The sequence below is a fragment of the Arvicola amphibius genome, chromosome 3 (assembly GCF_903992535.2).
Source record: "Arvicola amphibius chromosome 3, mArvAmp1.2, whole genome shotgun sequence".
Classification (NCBI taxonomy): domain Eukaryota; kingdom Metazoa; phylum Chordata; class Mammalia; order Rodentia; family Cricetidae; genus Arvicola; species Arvicola amphibius.
Genome location: NC_052049.1, coordinates 41,418,793 through 41,433,963, shown reverse-complemented (window position 1 = coordinate 41,433,963; position 15,171 = coordinate 41,418,793). Strand labels below are relative to the sequence as shown.

The 15,171-nt window shown below is 38.0% G+C and overlaps 1 protein-coding gene and 1 non-coding gene across 6 annotated transcripts in view; both read right to left on the bottom strand.

The window, feature by feature from the left end:
• The window catches only part of Kif2a (kinesin family member 2A), a 62,296-nt gene that overhangs the window by 28,760 nt on the left and 18,365 nt on the right, over window positions 1-15,171 (bottom strand). For 2 of the 5 annotated variants that reach the window (XM_038324396.1, XM_038324392.1), the window contains exons 2-5: window positions 6,001-6,095; window positions 5,273-5,389; window positions 2,297-2,351; window positions 109-231 (exon numbers count right to left, since the gene is read on the bottom strand). In XM_038324396.1, coding sequence (XP_038180324.1) covers window positions 109-231; window positions 2,297-2,351; window positions 5,273-5,389; window positions 6,001-6,095 — 390 coding nt within the window. The remainder of the gene's footprint in view (window positions 1-108; window positions 232-2,296; window positions 2,352-5,272; window positions 5,390-6,000; window positions 6,096-15,171) is intronic. The other 3 variants (XM_038324397.1, XM_038324393.2, XM_038324394.1) reach the window with 2 other exon arrangements.
• On the bottom strand, window positions 2,789-2,869 carry LOC119810940. Its single transcript, XR_005284876.1, has one exon. It is a non-coding gene; the product is annotated as a small nucleolar RNA U2-19 (small nucleolar RNA).

Sequence of the window (15,171 nt, the reverse complement as noted above, 5' to 3'; positions counted from 1 at the left end):
AGCCAAGTTTGTCTTAGATTGCTTACTACTTAAGAACTTGTAATGATGACCAAGAGAGACTACATGTATGCCTAAAATGACTGAATCCTTGATACGTTATTTACATACAAGGAGGTCCAAATTCCTTTTTTGCAGCTTGAACTGGAGATATATCTGAAACACTACCATTCTGTTGTGCAGAAGACGACTGTTCGGGAAGCTGACTAGGCCGTGCGCGTGCTGAACCAACCACTACAAAACAAATTTAATTCAGAACAATATTAAAAGCTAACCACAGTAAAAGGAAAAGACATCGCCATGTCAAATGTGATACATAAATATTGAACTCATGTCACGCACAGTAGCTCATAATCTATAAGACCAGCACTTGGTAGGCTGAGGCAGGACAATGAATACATATTTGAGGCAAGCCTGGGTAACAGTGAGACCATGCCTCAAAAGTCGATAAATACTGAGCGGTGGGGTGGTGGTGCAGCCTTTAATCCCAGCACTCAAGAGGCAAAGGCAAGTGGATCTCTGTGAGTCTGAGGCCTGCCTGGCCTCTAGAGTGAGTTCTAGGACAATAAGGATGTTACATAAAGAAACCCTGTCTTCAAATACCAAAATCAGTAATTTAAATTTAGCAAACTGCCAAACTTTTCAATAAATGGTATATAAACTACTAAAAGCAAGCAACTCTATTCAGTAAATTGACACAATTAAAAGACATTTTCAAAGTAATAGTTACACCAGGAAAGAGGCAGGCAGGCAAATCTGAGTGTGAGACCAGTATGGCTTTTATAGCAAGTTACAAATAATGGAGAAACAGAGTCAAAAAGGTACAGATTTAACATCCACCAGTGTGATTTTAGCTACAAAACTAAATAGTCACCTAAAAACCAAACCTAAACTGACTTTTAATAATCATTTTTTTTTATGGTGGCTGAAGAGGCAACCGTGGGTGCTGGGAACCGAACTCTTATATTTTGGTTGTGAGCCTAGCCTTTAACTGCTAAGCCATCTCTCCAGTCCTAATAATCATTTTTAAAAAATGCACATGAAACCCATGTCTTAAAATCCCAGAATGCACTGGTATTTCCCAGGGTATATGTACATTAATATAAATAACATATAAATTATATTATATATGTGCAATATAAAGGCAATCTCATTTTTAAGAAAATGTACATGATTCAAACACATAGAAAACAAATGTAAAAGTCCTTCCAACCTTTCTTACATTCCGGATTTCATATTTTGCTCCCCAAAATGCAAATCTTCAGTAGAGTAGTTCCCCATTGTAGATGTCATAAAAATGCAAAAAGGAACTTGAAATTTTCTACAAACAGAAAGCTGGATGTGGTGGTGCATGTGTAATGGCAGCACTGGAGGGAGTCAAGAAGACCAGGAGCTCAAGATCAGTGTTGGCTGCCTATCACATTCAAGACAAACCCGGGCTACAGACCCTGTTTCAAACACCCACACACACATGCACCCATGCATATAGGCTCAGAAAATTTACCAAAAAATATAAGGTCTACAAAGATTTAGAGGGTGGTAAGGGAAGGACTTTCTCCTCTCTACTTCTAATGTCCTCTCTGGCCCATCTTGTACTACATCTGTGCTCAGAGACATACAACTGTACAGCAGTTCTGAACTGCTGAGCAGCAAAAAAAAGTTAGTTTTGTCTCTGTGTCCTGGCTCAGAATTATAAAACTTGAAGCCAACTGTAATTTATGTCCATTCAAATTTTCTCTTCCCAACTCTAAAGTTAACCTTTAAACTTTTTGGAATCCTCTTAGTCAGAAAATTATGACCAAATCAATGATGAGGAAATCCATCCTTGTGACACCATCATCCACTGGACCCCGTCCTCATTTCTTCTTCTCTAATGTCCTGCTCAAATGTTGAACACCGAGTGAGATGGACAAAAGCTACATGTGTTATGGAGTTTCTATTTACCACAAACATTTCTGCATTTTTTGTTTTGTCTTATTTAGAGTTTTGCTTTGTAACCCTGCTGGCCTAGAATTCCCTATATAGACTAGACTGGCTTCCAAATTGCAGAAATCTTCCTGCTTCTGCCTCCCAAGTGCTTAATTTACAGGCATGTCTCACCATGACTATCTCCTATTTTTTTTTAACTAAAGAGAAATTATTGATGCAATTGGGATATTAAGAAACTAGGAATACAAATCTTAAAATTAACCATGTATGGTTAAACAAAACACTAAGGGTAACAATTACTTTTGATATACCTCATCAAGGCCATGCTAAATGTCAGTAGGCAAGATTAAGGGATAACATTTTACTTCACCTCTATTATCTCTTGGGGGAGGGTCATTCTTAATAGATGCCACAGTTCGTCGGTTCTACAAAAGAAAACAATATTAATTTTTTTCTCTTCATTCCTCACAGCAATCAGTGCCCCAGCTTCATTTAATTAAACAGACAGACAATAGTAACATAAAACCAAATGTAGAAAAACTAAAAATAATCAAAACTTCCTAATTTATCAATAGTCAAGTTCCTGTAGGAGGCATGTATCAAAATCCCCCATATATTCAGGAATGAGAAAGGTACATTCTCAAAGATAACTTGCTCTAAGGACCTTTTTCATTTCAGTTTTATACAATTCTGTGAAGTCATTATTTTCTTAATTCTGAGCCCAGGTAAAGTATAGAAATCTTCATGTTTTCCAAGTTCAGCTTTAAGGATGACATTCCGTAATAATGTTTTCATTAACACAGAGGGAAGGGAGAAATAGAAAAGGGAGGGGGTGGGAGAAGGGAAAAAGTTTGTAGTTAGCTCTCAAAACTATGAAGATCATACATCAAAGCAGACTGGAAGGCCCTTTGATGCTCAGGTTTGACTATTTCCATCATTAATCCATTACAATTACAACAGATCTCAGAAAGTGTTTTATGTTTACTTCCATTTCATATGAGAGCTGAAGTAAAATGAGGTTAAGTAACTACATTATAATGCTATCTTGCCAAAATTGCGTGCAGGTTGGGTATCTATTATCTGAAAATCCTGAGTCCAGAAATGTTTTATGTTTTTTCGTGTCTTGGAATATTTGTATATGTGCACTCATGTGTGTAAAATCAGATGTTTTGGAAATATGACTTAATTTTAAATGAAAATTCATATATATATACACATAGCCTGAAGACTGTGTGTGTGTGTTTGTATATGAAACCCAGTGGATGACATCTGGTACCTGCTGTCATGAATATTCCCATGAGATAGGGTTACTCAGAACCTGGAACTGGGCTGACAGCCAGCAAAGCCCCAGCAATCCTTTAGTCTCTACCCCACAGAGCTGTGGTTCCAGGTGTGGAGAGCACCAGTCACATCTGCTTTTTAGTCACACATGTGCTAGTTAGGTAGACTAGAATCCTCGCGACTGCGGAGCAAACCTCAGTGAAGATAATTTTATATAATACTTTTGGCGTAGCTTCATCCAGACTGAAACTCATCACATAAGGTTTCAGGTGTAATTTCTCTTGTGTGATCTGATGTTTGTTCTCAAAAAAAAAAAAAAAAAAAAAAAAAAAATGCATTTGGGGGGAGGGAAGATGGTTCAGTGGGTCACTTGCTTCACAAGTCTACCCTACTAGATCCTAGGTCCCCTCCCCAAATAGCCAGGTGTTACTGTGTGCTCCTGTATTTCCAACACTCCTGCAGCAAGACAGGGGCCTGGAGTACACAGTACAGCAGAGACAAGAGACCCCAGTTCAACAAGAGGGTAAAAGGGGGGGCAGATGAGAACCAACTCCTGAAAGCTGTCCTCTGATCTCCACATGAATGGCATGGCATGCACACACCTACTATCACACACAAACAAGAATAAAATATTAATAAATAAAAATGTTAAAACATTGGATTTCGGAGTGATTTTGATCTTGCATTGAGGAATTAGTAGTAATCTTTGGATCTAAAGAGGTAATATGGTATTGACTCCTTTATTAAACTAAAATATCAAAGTACTATGAAACAAAAACAGCCAGTTATCCTAAAAAGTTTTCACTACAGGTTTGAAAGGTTTGGCTACAGCATAGATTAAGGCAACCAACTTATCCCATTTATGTAGCTACTAGAGTGAATTTACTTGAAAACAAACCCACAGCAAATGATTTAGTTATATATACTAAATCCTGGCTGCACATTCCAATCAGATTAGGTAGTAGTTGGATAGTGGTATTATCTCCCAAAGTGGGGGCCCAGAAATCAGTACTTTAAAAAAAATGCATCAAGTGATTTTAATGGGAAGCAACTGTTAATAACAACAAATCAAGGTTAAGGTGAATGGAGTTCAGTGGTAGAATGCCAAGGCAAAGGGGAAAACTGGGCTTGATTTCAAAAAGGGAATGAGAAGGGTAGATAAAAATATGCCAATCTATTAAGGCATTGAAGATGTATATGGAAACAGTCCGTGTATATTAAGGACCTTTAAGCAGTGACTTTCGCTATGCTTAAATTATATGAACTCAAACTGATTTATGTTCATATATGTAGTTTAAAAGCAGAATATTTTGAGGATGGTTAAGTCTCTATAATACATTTGAATGTTTATTAGTTTTCCTTACAAAATATGGAGTCCCTACAGGCTTGAAAGTCATGTCATACTCATCTGTGAATTAACACAGTACCTGGACAAAGTAGAAAAATCAACAGATGTCACTGAATCAAACACTAAGAAGTAGAGGTTCAACAACATAGCAGGACTGTCTGGTTTTAAAGGCATTGTATTTTCATGGAATTTACTAATAGTAAAGAGTTTCAAGAGCATTAAAGAGCTACTTTTAAAGGATTTTTCACTTTTGCAGAGCTACAGTACATGGAGGTGGCAGCACTGCCCTTGCAACACCTTCTTTACTAACAACACATGACTAGTTACTATACCCTTACCACTTCTCATCACTTCAGAGTACCAGAATAGTTATTATTCTTAACAAACAGGTATTTTGTCATTCAACACTGACAAAAAAAGCAACTTTAACTTAACTCTCCTGAGAAGCTATTAGCCTCCAAAACTCCTAATTAGACAAGGAATTATGATATGATCTAAAGACTGTCATGAATTGTGAACTAGACAACCCTAACTCAGGGAGACATATATGTATAACATGGATACAGAAGGTAGAAAGAATTTTTTTAAAATGTAAATCAAACAATACTTAACGCATACATACTCTTCAAAGCCTACCAGTCTTAAGTCAGTGAGAGCAAGAGCCCATGTATGTGCACACAAGCACCACACACACACACACCTAAATTTATCACTTACCTTTACAATTTTGTTCACTTTTGAGGATGATGATGGTGGAGGTATTTCCGGACTGGGTTCAATCTCTTCATCGGGTACAAGATCAGGGTTAAGCGAAAAGATGCTTTCCAGATCAATCTGTGTAAACAAGAACATGGGAGTTATAGAGCAGATGACTCTTAAATGACTTCAACCTAAAGATGACACACCACTTTGCAAATTACAGTACTCAGAATAATAACCCACATATACTTTACACTTGTTTTTTAATAATGTTGGTAAAGAGTGACCATCAAAACTACGTAATTATTACTTATAGACAGCAATTGTCAAATCTTACGCACTGAGCTAAAGAACAGGTGATACAAGGAGAGACTCTCCTTCTTTGGGTTAACTTTTAAAACTCACTTTCCAGTGAGGATTTTCTTCATGTGTATAGGGGTTTTATTGGCATGAATATCTGTGTACTGTATGCATGTTTGGTGCCCCCCGGAAACCAGAAAAGTGCTGGATCCTCTGGGACTATTACACATGGCTATGCACAACCATGCTGGGGTGGGAAATTGAACCAGGGTCCCCTGGAAAAGCAGCCATTTATCTTAAACCACTGAATCATCTTTGCAGCCACTATTTGAAAGTTCTTAAAGGAATGATACAGAATGTCCACATCATGTAAAATTATATGGCTTTCTGTTTTATTTTGTATTCAGAATCTTGACTAGAAATGACGATTAGCCCAGAAACCATACCTCCTTGCCCTTTGTGTCTCCATTTTCTATCCACTCAACTGTTACACTTTCATTATCTTCATTTAAAGATGTCACCATTGCTTGGTGTATTCGGCCTAAGTGGGAATAAAACACACATTTTAAAAACAATGAGTGACAGCATTCTTAAATATGGTTAATAATAATTATTAACTTAACAATTTGGGGTTTTTTTTGTTTTTTTTTTTTTTTTTTTTTGTTTTTTCAAGACAGGGTTTCTCTGCAGCTTTAGAGCCTGTCCTGGAACTAGCTCTTGTAGACCAGGTTGGCCTTGAACTCACAGAGATCCGCCTGCCTCTGCCTCCCGAGTGCTGGGATTAAAGGCGTGCGCCACCACCACCCGGCTAACTTAACAATTTGTATACACAATGCTCACACATCCATGTATGTATGATGTGACAATTTTTAGAAGGAATTTTCACAAAAGAACTTTATCCATTAGTTTCATAAAATCAAGTCCAGAAACTCAGGGTATAAGATAAGAACAAAAGTCTATGTGATCAATGGCCACAGTGACACAAGTGACTAAAATTTTATGCCATCAAACAATCTACTGATTAGAAAGTAAAATTGTTATGATTCCAAACTGAACCTGTGGTATACAAAAAAAAAAAAAAATCACAAGATTAACTGTTATACTATACTAGCAAAAAGATTACTTATGTGAAAATCACTTTAAATCATATTTGATGCAAACTAAAGACAGAGAAAAAGAATGTGAGTCCCCGAAGGCTGGGAAATAGTAATCTGCATGTCCTCTTCCACATGTTGCCTGAGCAAATCTACTAAGCATACTTTGATGATTGTAATCTTGCCATCAACAGACAGACTAGGATACAGAGTGCTTTGAACTTGTTTCCTTCCCTTTTCAATGGACTATGGACCTTACCAGTCAGTAACTGTAGAGCTAGTTATTAATTTAAATCACTATATAGTAGTTTCTGAGGTTACATTTCCAGTATTATGAACAGAATATCAATATTTATGTCACTATACACTTGCCGCTTATTTCCTTAGAACAAATTCATAAAATCAGACCAATAGTCTCAGATTATGCATCCACCAAATATTTATTGCTTACTTCATGTCTTACTTCCATTGGATTAGTCAAGTGTAACTAGAGACTGCTCGTTCATTTCCTGCCTGCCCAGACCTGAATAATCATACAGAAACTATATTAATTACAACACTGCTTGGCCAATGTCTAAGGTGTATTTCTAGCTAGCTCTTACATCTTTTTTAAAAGATTTATTTATTTATTATGTATACAATATTCTCAATACTCTGCCTGCAAGCCAGAAGAGGGCACAGATCTCACTACAGATGGTTGTGAGCCACCATGTGGTTGCTGGGAATTAAACTCAGGACCTTTGGAAGTGCAGGCGGTGCTCTTAACCACTGAGCCATCTCTCCAGCCCTAGATCTTACGTCTTACACAAAGCTATAGCCTACTGGAAGGCATCTTTTTCCTTTGGCAGCTACATGGCATCTCCTTACTACACCTACTCTCTAAATATATCTCTTCCAGCCTGGCTATATTCTGCTCTGTTATAAGCCAAAGCAGCTTTATTCATCAACTAATAAAACATATACCAAAGGACCTCCCACATCATCTCCCCTCTTCTGTATAGCTAAAAAGGTTTTAACTTTAACAAAATAAAATTACATATACAAAACAGTTATCAAGCAAGAATTATTTTTAGGTTTCACAGAGACTTTTTGGGATCTTGTTTCATCAAACCACATTATCCTAGAGGAAATCCACAGGTTCTCATCTTTTGTGGAACAAAAGCAGAACCTCTTTTCCAAAGCAACACATCCTTATACTCAAATTTTGAAGTTAAGATACCTCTAAAATATATATGTTGGTTTAATTTAGCAGCCCCTAGAATCAAATGTCTCTGCCGTCAAAAAAATTCAAACAAAACACAATAATATACATAATCCAGACTGTGTGTATATTCTATCTTTATATGGCTTAATTTTCTCTACTTCTTTAATCTATAACTGTCTGTAGTCTATCTCTTTAAAGACTTTTTATTTTTTTAAGACCATTCACTTCTTTTTCTAACAGTTTATATTCGTTCCCCCCTCTTCCAAGCCTACATACATCTTTTTTAAACACACTATAATCCATTCAGAGGTTTATTTCTGTCTGAATCTGTCTTTATTGTGTATCTGTAATCACTTTCTATCTAGGAGCGCTGCTGCTTCTTTTCTAAATGCTAAGTTGGCGTGGCTAGGATCAACTCCACGGCCGCTGCCTGTTTGCTCTGCCCAGTTCAACATGACAGAGACATGACAGAGGCATGGTCACTGCCTCTGTGAGCCATGCTCAATGCCACAGCTTCAGGGACACAGGCGATCTATGTTACCATTAGCGAGTTGTAGCATGCTCCTCATAAACCCCTTTTAAGTGCAGGACCTCATGAAAAAGCCAGAGTTCATGCTACTAGCACGAACCAGGAAGCCATGTAGTTTTTACTGCTAATGCTGAGTCAGGAAGCCTTCTCTTAGAGGAACAGCACCACTGCTTGCTGAGAGCAAACAGCCTGTCTGAAAGAAAATGGCTACCAAGAAGCTGTGCTTAACTCTGTTCTTTTGTGTCTAGAATTCCTTCCCAAGCTCTCTCAGTTTTTATGTAGATATAGTGGCCCCACTTTGGCACACTATTTTGTATACGGAGACTGCTCATTTGTTTCCGGCTGCCCAGACCCAAATAATCACACAGAAACTATATTAATTACAACACTGCTTGGCCAATAACTTAGGCATATTCCTGGTTAAATATTTCTTATATCTTAAATTAACCCATTTCTATTAATCAATGTACTGCCAGTAAGGTTTCCCGGTGTCTTTCTTCTTTGGCAGCAACATGGCATCTCTTAGTTTTCCTACTCTCTACATATCTCTGTTCAGGTTTCTCATCTGGTTTTACTCTGCTAAGCCACTGGCCCAATCACTTTCTTTATTAACCAATGGTAATAAAACATATTCATAGCATAAAGAGGGGAATCCCACATCAGCCAAGAACAGAAACTACTTTATACATCTATGTATTACCAAATAAAATGCTGACAAAAGAAATTTGCACATGTTAAAAAGAGGGTTAAGTAAAACCCTCTTTTTTGTTTTTTTGTTTTTTTGTTTGTTTGTTTGAGACAGAGTTTCAGTGTAGCCCTGGCTGTCCTCAAACTCAGATATCCATCTGTCCTGCCTTCCAAGAGCTGGGATTAAAATAATGCATATCACCACCTGTAGATGAAACCCTTAGAGCATTTATAACTTATTTTAAAATGTACATTATTTTACAAAATTTTAAGTACCTAAAACAAAAACTGCACATTAAAGACTATAATGCTAATATTGTATTAATGATAAGAGTAGCATTAATTTAAAGCATTATATTTTTGATTACTGTCAATCACTATATATATTAAATCTCACATAATATATACACATATATATGCATGACATAAAAGTTTGCAGAAGTCTTATAAAAATTCAAATTTTAGCTGAACACAACAGTGCAAACCTATAATCTCAGAATTTGGGAGGTAGAAGCTAGAAGTCAAGTGTTCAAGGCCATTCTCAACTACATACTGAATTCATGTTTGTCCTGGGCTATAAAAAACCATGTCTCTAAAGCAATCAACCAATAAACAAATTCTTAAGAGTATAAAGTACTAGCAACTGATATACTGATTTAAACAAAATATTTGAACCTTTGAACATATGATCTTTCAGCTGTACCTCCTAAAAGGTGGGATTATTTTTTTGAAACACACACATACACATACACACACACACACACACACACACTGCTGCTTCCATGACACTATATATATATATTAATTTTAATTAAGCTATTAATTTTCATAGTTCCACAGACAGCATGGATTTAGATACTCCTTTATTAGGGGTATAGAAGGTCCAGCAGTTAAGAGCACTTGCAGCACCTATACTAGGTGGCTCAAATCTGTAATCCCAACTCCAGGGAATCCAACAACCATTATAAATATAAGTGCACGCACACACCGGGCACACACACATACATACACCCCACGCAAATAATAAAAAGAGATTGTTTTCCGTTTACTTTCCCAACTGCCATACTTTATTCTTTCCTGTCCCAAACACTGAGCATTAATTTTAATGTTTTTATTAAACTGTTTCACAGCCAGATCCTTCTTTACACTAATTCTATTGCTTTGCACATCTGTCTTGTCACACCTCTAATTAACTCGGTTAGTCATACACACACAAAAAGACATGGAAACAAGGGGGTGGAGACTGTTGGGAAGAACAATTTAAACAGTAGAGGGAGATGAGAGAAAAGTAGGATGGGCATATGAGAATGACCAAAATTCACTGCACTGATGTATGAAGTTGCCAAAGGAAAAAACAAAGACAGATTAGTATTGTATGCAATGCTCTCTCAACTAGTCTCCGTTTCCAATCATTTTGCCCTTCTTGCTGCTCTCCACACATCAACCGATTCTGGCTTAAAACTAAATTACAGCTGAGTATGGTAGTGCACACTTGTAACATCAGCACGAAAGAGACTAAAGCAGGAGAACTACTGCAAGGGTGAGAACAGCCTGGGCTACACAGTAAGTCTCAAGACAGCCAGGAACTTATTTCAAAAGCAAAACAAACAGGAAGGCTGGAGATGAGAAGGCTCAGCAGGTAACAACACTTGCTGCTTAAGCATAGGACCTCGGATGATAATCTCAGAGGTAATAACCATAAATTGGGACAATAAGGTCACAGTAACAAGTTTTGGGAAAGGTGAGAGAAACTGAATGATCCATCAGAAGCAAGAAAGGAAACATCTGAGTCCCAGGAAAATGTGTTTGAATACCAGACACCCTTAAGAATAAACCCCAGCACAGTGGCACTCACAAATCAGAGGCAGGAAGACTGCTACAATTTTGAGGACTATATACCAAGTTCTAGGTTAGTCTGAGATTCCTCCCCCCCCCCCCCCCCCCCGCATATATATATAAAACAAGACCTTGTCTCAGAGCAAGACAACTAAAAAAAGAACCAGCAGAAATACAGAGGCTATGGTGGGGGCTGAAGACCGAGTGGGTCTATGAAATTATGCCATGATGAGCACAAGTTGAAATGGGCTGAAACATGCACATTCCTGAAGATAAAAAATATTTCTACTGCTGGCTATCCATTTCCAAATTCCAACTTTTTAGAGGAACTTCTGTATTGATAACTAGGAGTGACAAAAAAATGTAAAGCAAAATATCTAGTATTAGTGCAATAAATCACAATTTCAAAGTCTAAACCACTAGAGACAACCTGTACAGGTTGGCAGTGAGAATAAAACACCCAGCACCAGCGGGTTTCTACACACTGGAACCTCCAATGCAGAGAAAACCTTAAAACACAAAAACAGCCAGATGGGGGCTAGAGAGATGGGTCAGTGGTTATGAGCCCCTATTCCCTTTCCAGTGGACCAGAGTTCACTTCTCAACACCTACATGGTAGTTCACAACCATCTATAACTCCAGTTCAGGGTAGCTAATGCCCTCATTTGGCCTTCATAGGCACCAGGCATGCATGTTGTATACATGTAGGCAAAGCACACACTGAAAAAATTAAATGCATAAATGTAATTTAAAAACAACAACCAGAGGCACCAGTTAACACTAAACTCTAGAGGAAGCAAAATGAAGTCATATTTGCATTTTGCCACTTGACCAAATAACTAGACACTGTACTAACAATGCAACCTGAGGATTTCATTTTCACCAACACACATCTCTAAGGCAAACTTATTTATGATTATGTCTTTCTGTATAAAATTCTTCCCAAACTGAGAAAACTTTAGACAGTTTCTCATATTTTCTTCAAAAATATAACACAGCCTTTTCATATTCATGTCCTTAATGCCTTGGCATTTAGTTACTGTATAGGTAACACACCTTCCTTCCTGAAAACCAACTTGCTCATTTCCTGAAACACATTTGCTTCCTCTATCTGCAACAGACCTTGTCATAGTTGAAGTACATATGCATGAGGCTACTTCCTCATCTCTGAATCCAAGGTATACTGTCATCGAGAACTTGGCTGAAGCAGTCTCTCCCACCTTACTCTTCTTAATGAGTTTGTTTTATAATCTTAGCCTTCTGCTTACTTGCATAAATTGTACAATCAGTTTTCTCATTCAAAAAAAGTAAATCAATAGTATCAAACTGTTATTTGGTTGTAAATGTACTGTGTATTATTTTGGATACAAGTCAAAAATTTTCCTTTCTCAGAAGCTTTACTAAAATTTGGTATCACAAATGATTTCTTTTTATTTAAAAATGTTCTATTATATTTTATTTGTGTTTATGTATATGGATACACACATACTACAACACACATATGGAGCTAAGAGGACAACTTGCAGGAGCTTGTTATTATAGGTCCCTGAGATCAAATTCAATTGTTAGGCTTGGCAGTAGGCATCTTTACCCACGGAGCCACCTTATTAGCCTCTGACTTTTAGTGGCATACTTCTCCTTCCTATATTTTGGGGAAAAACTGGGCAGAGTGGCTCACTCTTGAGATCCCAGCACTTCTTAGGTAACGGAGGAATCCAAGAGGTTCAAGGTCATCTTTGGCTATACAGCCAAGTTAGGAGTCAGGCTGAGCTACATGAGACCTAGTCTTAAAAAGTGGCTATCCTAAAACTTGCTTTGTAGACCAGGCTGGCCTCAAAATCACCGAGATCCCACCTGCCTCTGCTTCCCAAGTACAGGGATTAAAGGAATGCATCATCATACCTGAGCTTGCAATTTACATTTTAAACCAAAGTATATGAGAAAAACGTCTATCAATATATTTTGCAGGTTGTCAGTCCTGTAGGCACACACTACCAGGAGTGGAATTACCTGAAGGCTTTCATGCTTACACAGCAACTACTTTACTACTGAGCCATCTTGTCAGACCCCCCCTTTTATCCAGCCCCAATCCCACCCTTATTATATATCCATTGGAAAGAACCTGAATGCACTATGTTCATCAAACTAATTTCTAAGCCAAACACGCTGTTAATTGGTGCAGGAAAATTGTCTATATTCTGTCAATGATGTTTTAAATAAACGCTGATTGGCCAGTAGCCAAGCAGTAAGTATAGGCGGAACAACCAGACAGGAAGTAGAGGCGGGACAATGAGAACAGGAGTATTCTGGGAAGAAGGAAGCTCTTTCCCCAGTCCTGCCCAGACTATGAAAGAAGCAAGATGTGACCTACCCCACCGAAAAAGGTACCGAGCCATGTGGCTAACATATACTAAAATAATGGGCTAATATAAGTTGTAAGAGCTAATACGAAGCCTGAGCTAATGGGGCAATCAGTTTATCATTAATATAGACTTTCTGCCTGATTTCTTTGGGACCTTACTGGCTGTGGGAACTGGGCAGGACAGAAACCCCAACAAGCAGGTCCTCATGAGAGCAAGAGGAACGTTAAAAAAATAAAAACTGACAAAATTTGCACTTTATTCATGTGAAGCATGAATATTATTGAACTAAACAAATTAGCTTCAAAAAAGGAAACTAAATGCTAATCATCAGAACAACAAGTATTGTAGTCTGAATATGAAATGTCCCCCCACCCCCAAGTTGATACTATTTACTAGAGACCTCTCACCTTATCTTCTCCACCTGGTCCCCCACCTTGCCTTTGGTGAAGTGTTGCCCCACAATACCCTCACCCTCCCTGTCATAATGGTCTATTTTTATCATACATTGCTTCAGAAGCAAAAGAGTTAAGTGATAATGGACTGAAACTTTCAAACAGTGAACTAAAAAAACACCCTTCCTTCATCATCTCATTTTGTCACAGTGACAAAAAGCTAGCTGACACAATAAAACATTCCAAAGATGGACTTGGTTGCCAACCTTTCCATAACAGGGTTCATGTAGGGGTCCTGAGAGCTGTCTTCACCATGCAATCCCAGAACCAGGATTTCAGCAAAGGTCTAAAGCACCCAAGTGCAATTCAGGCCACAACTCCACAGAGCACAGGCCATAATCCTTGGTGGTGGTTCTTGTGCAAGTTCTGCAGGTGTGCAGAATGTAAGCACTGAGATTGCTTCTACTTAAATTCAAAGAAAAACTACTTGAGGGCCCAGGCAGGACAGGATTACTACAGAGAATCTGCATGGGGGCAACACCTACTAGACTCAGCTATCTATCTCCTAGACCAAAATTCAAGTATTAGACAAAAGGCAGGGAGGCAGGCAAGCTCATGATTTAACCTAAGGGAAAAGCAAATTCCACAAGTTGAAATACTAAGATAATTTATAAAAATATGAGTGGCTAGGGGCTGGAGAGATGGCTCAGAGGTTAAGAACATTGCCTGCTCTTCCAAAGGTCCTGAGTTCGATTCCCAGCAACCACATGGTGGCTCACAACCATCTCTAATGGGGTCTGGTGCCCTCTTCTGGCGTGCAGGCATACACACAGACAGAATATTGTATACATAATAAATAAATAAATATTAAAATATGAGTGGCTAAATAAATATATATTATTTTGAACTCATAATCTTTATTTCAATGACTTATGTTAAGCCTATTTAAAAATCTCTACAGTAAGGTTCAACTTTTTGTCATAGAAAAAATAAAAGTTTAGAGTTCAACTTTCAAATATCTGTCTCTAAGACCAAGCATTACAGCACATGCCTTTATTTCCAGCACTCAGGAGACAAAGCCTGGTCTACAAAGCAAGCTCTCGGTCAACCAGGAATATGTAGTAAAACCTTATCTCAAAAATAAAAACCAAAACCAACCAATCAAGCTAACAAATCTGTTTTTAAGAAAATTACAAATGGAGCCGGGCGGCGGTGGCGCACGCCTTTAATCCCAGCACTCGGGAGGCAGAGGCAGGCGGATCTCTGTGAGTTCGAGGCCAGCCTGGTCTACAAGAGCTAGTTCCAGGACAGGCTCCAAAGCTACAGAGAAACTCTGTCTCGAAAAACCAAAAAAAAAAAAAATTACAAATGGAGAGAGGGAACACTTCTGCATTGCTGGTGGGAATGCAAGCTGGTACAACCCCTTTGGATGTCAGTGTAGTAATTTCTCAGAAAATTAGGAAACAACCTTCCTCAAGACCCAGTAATACCACTTTTGGGTATGTATCCAAA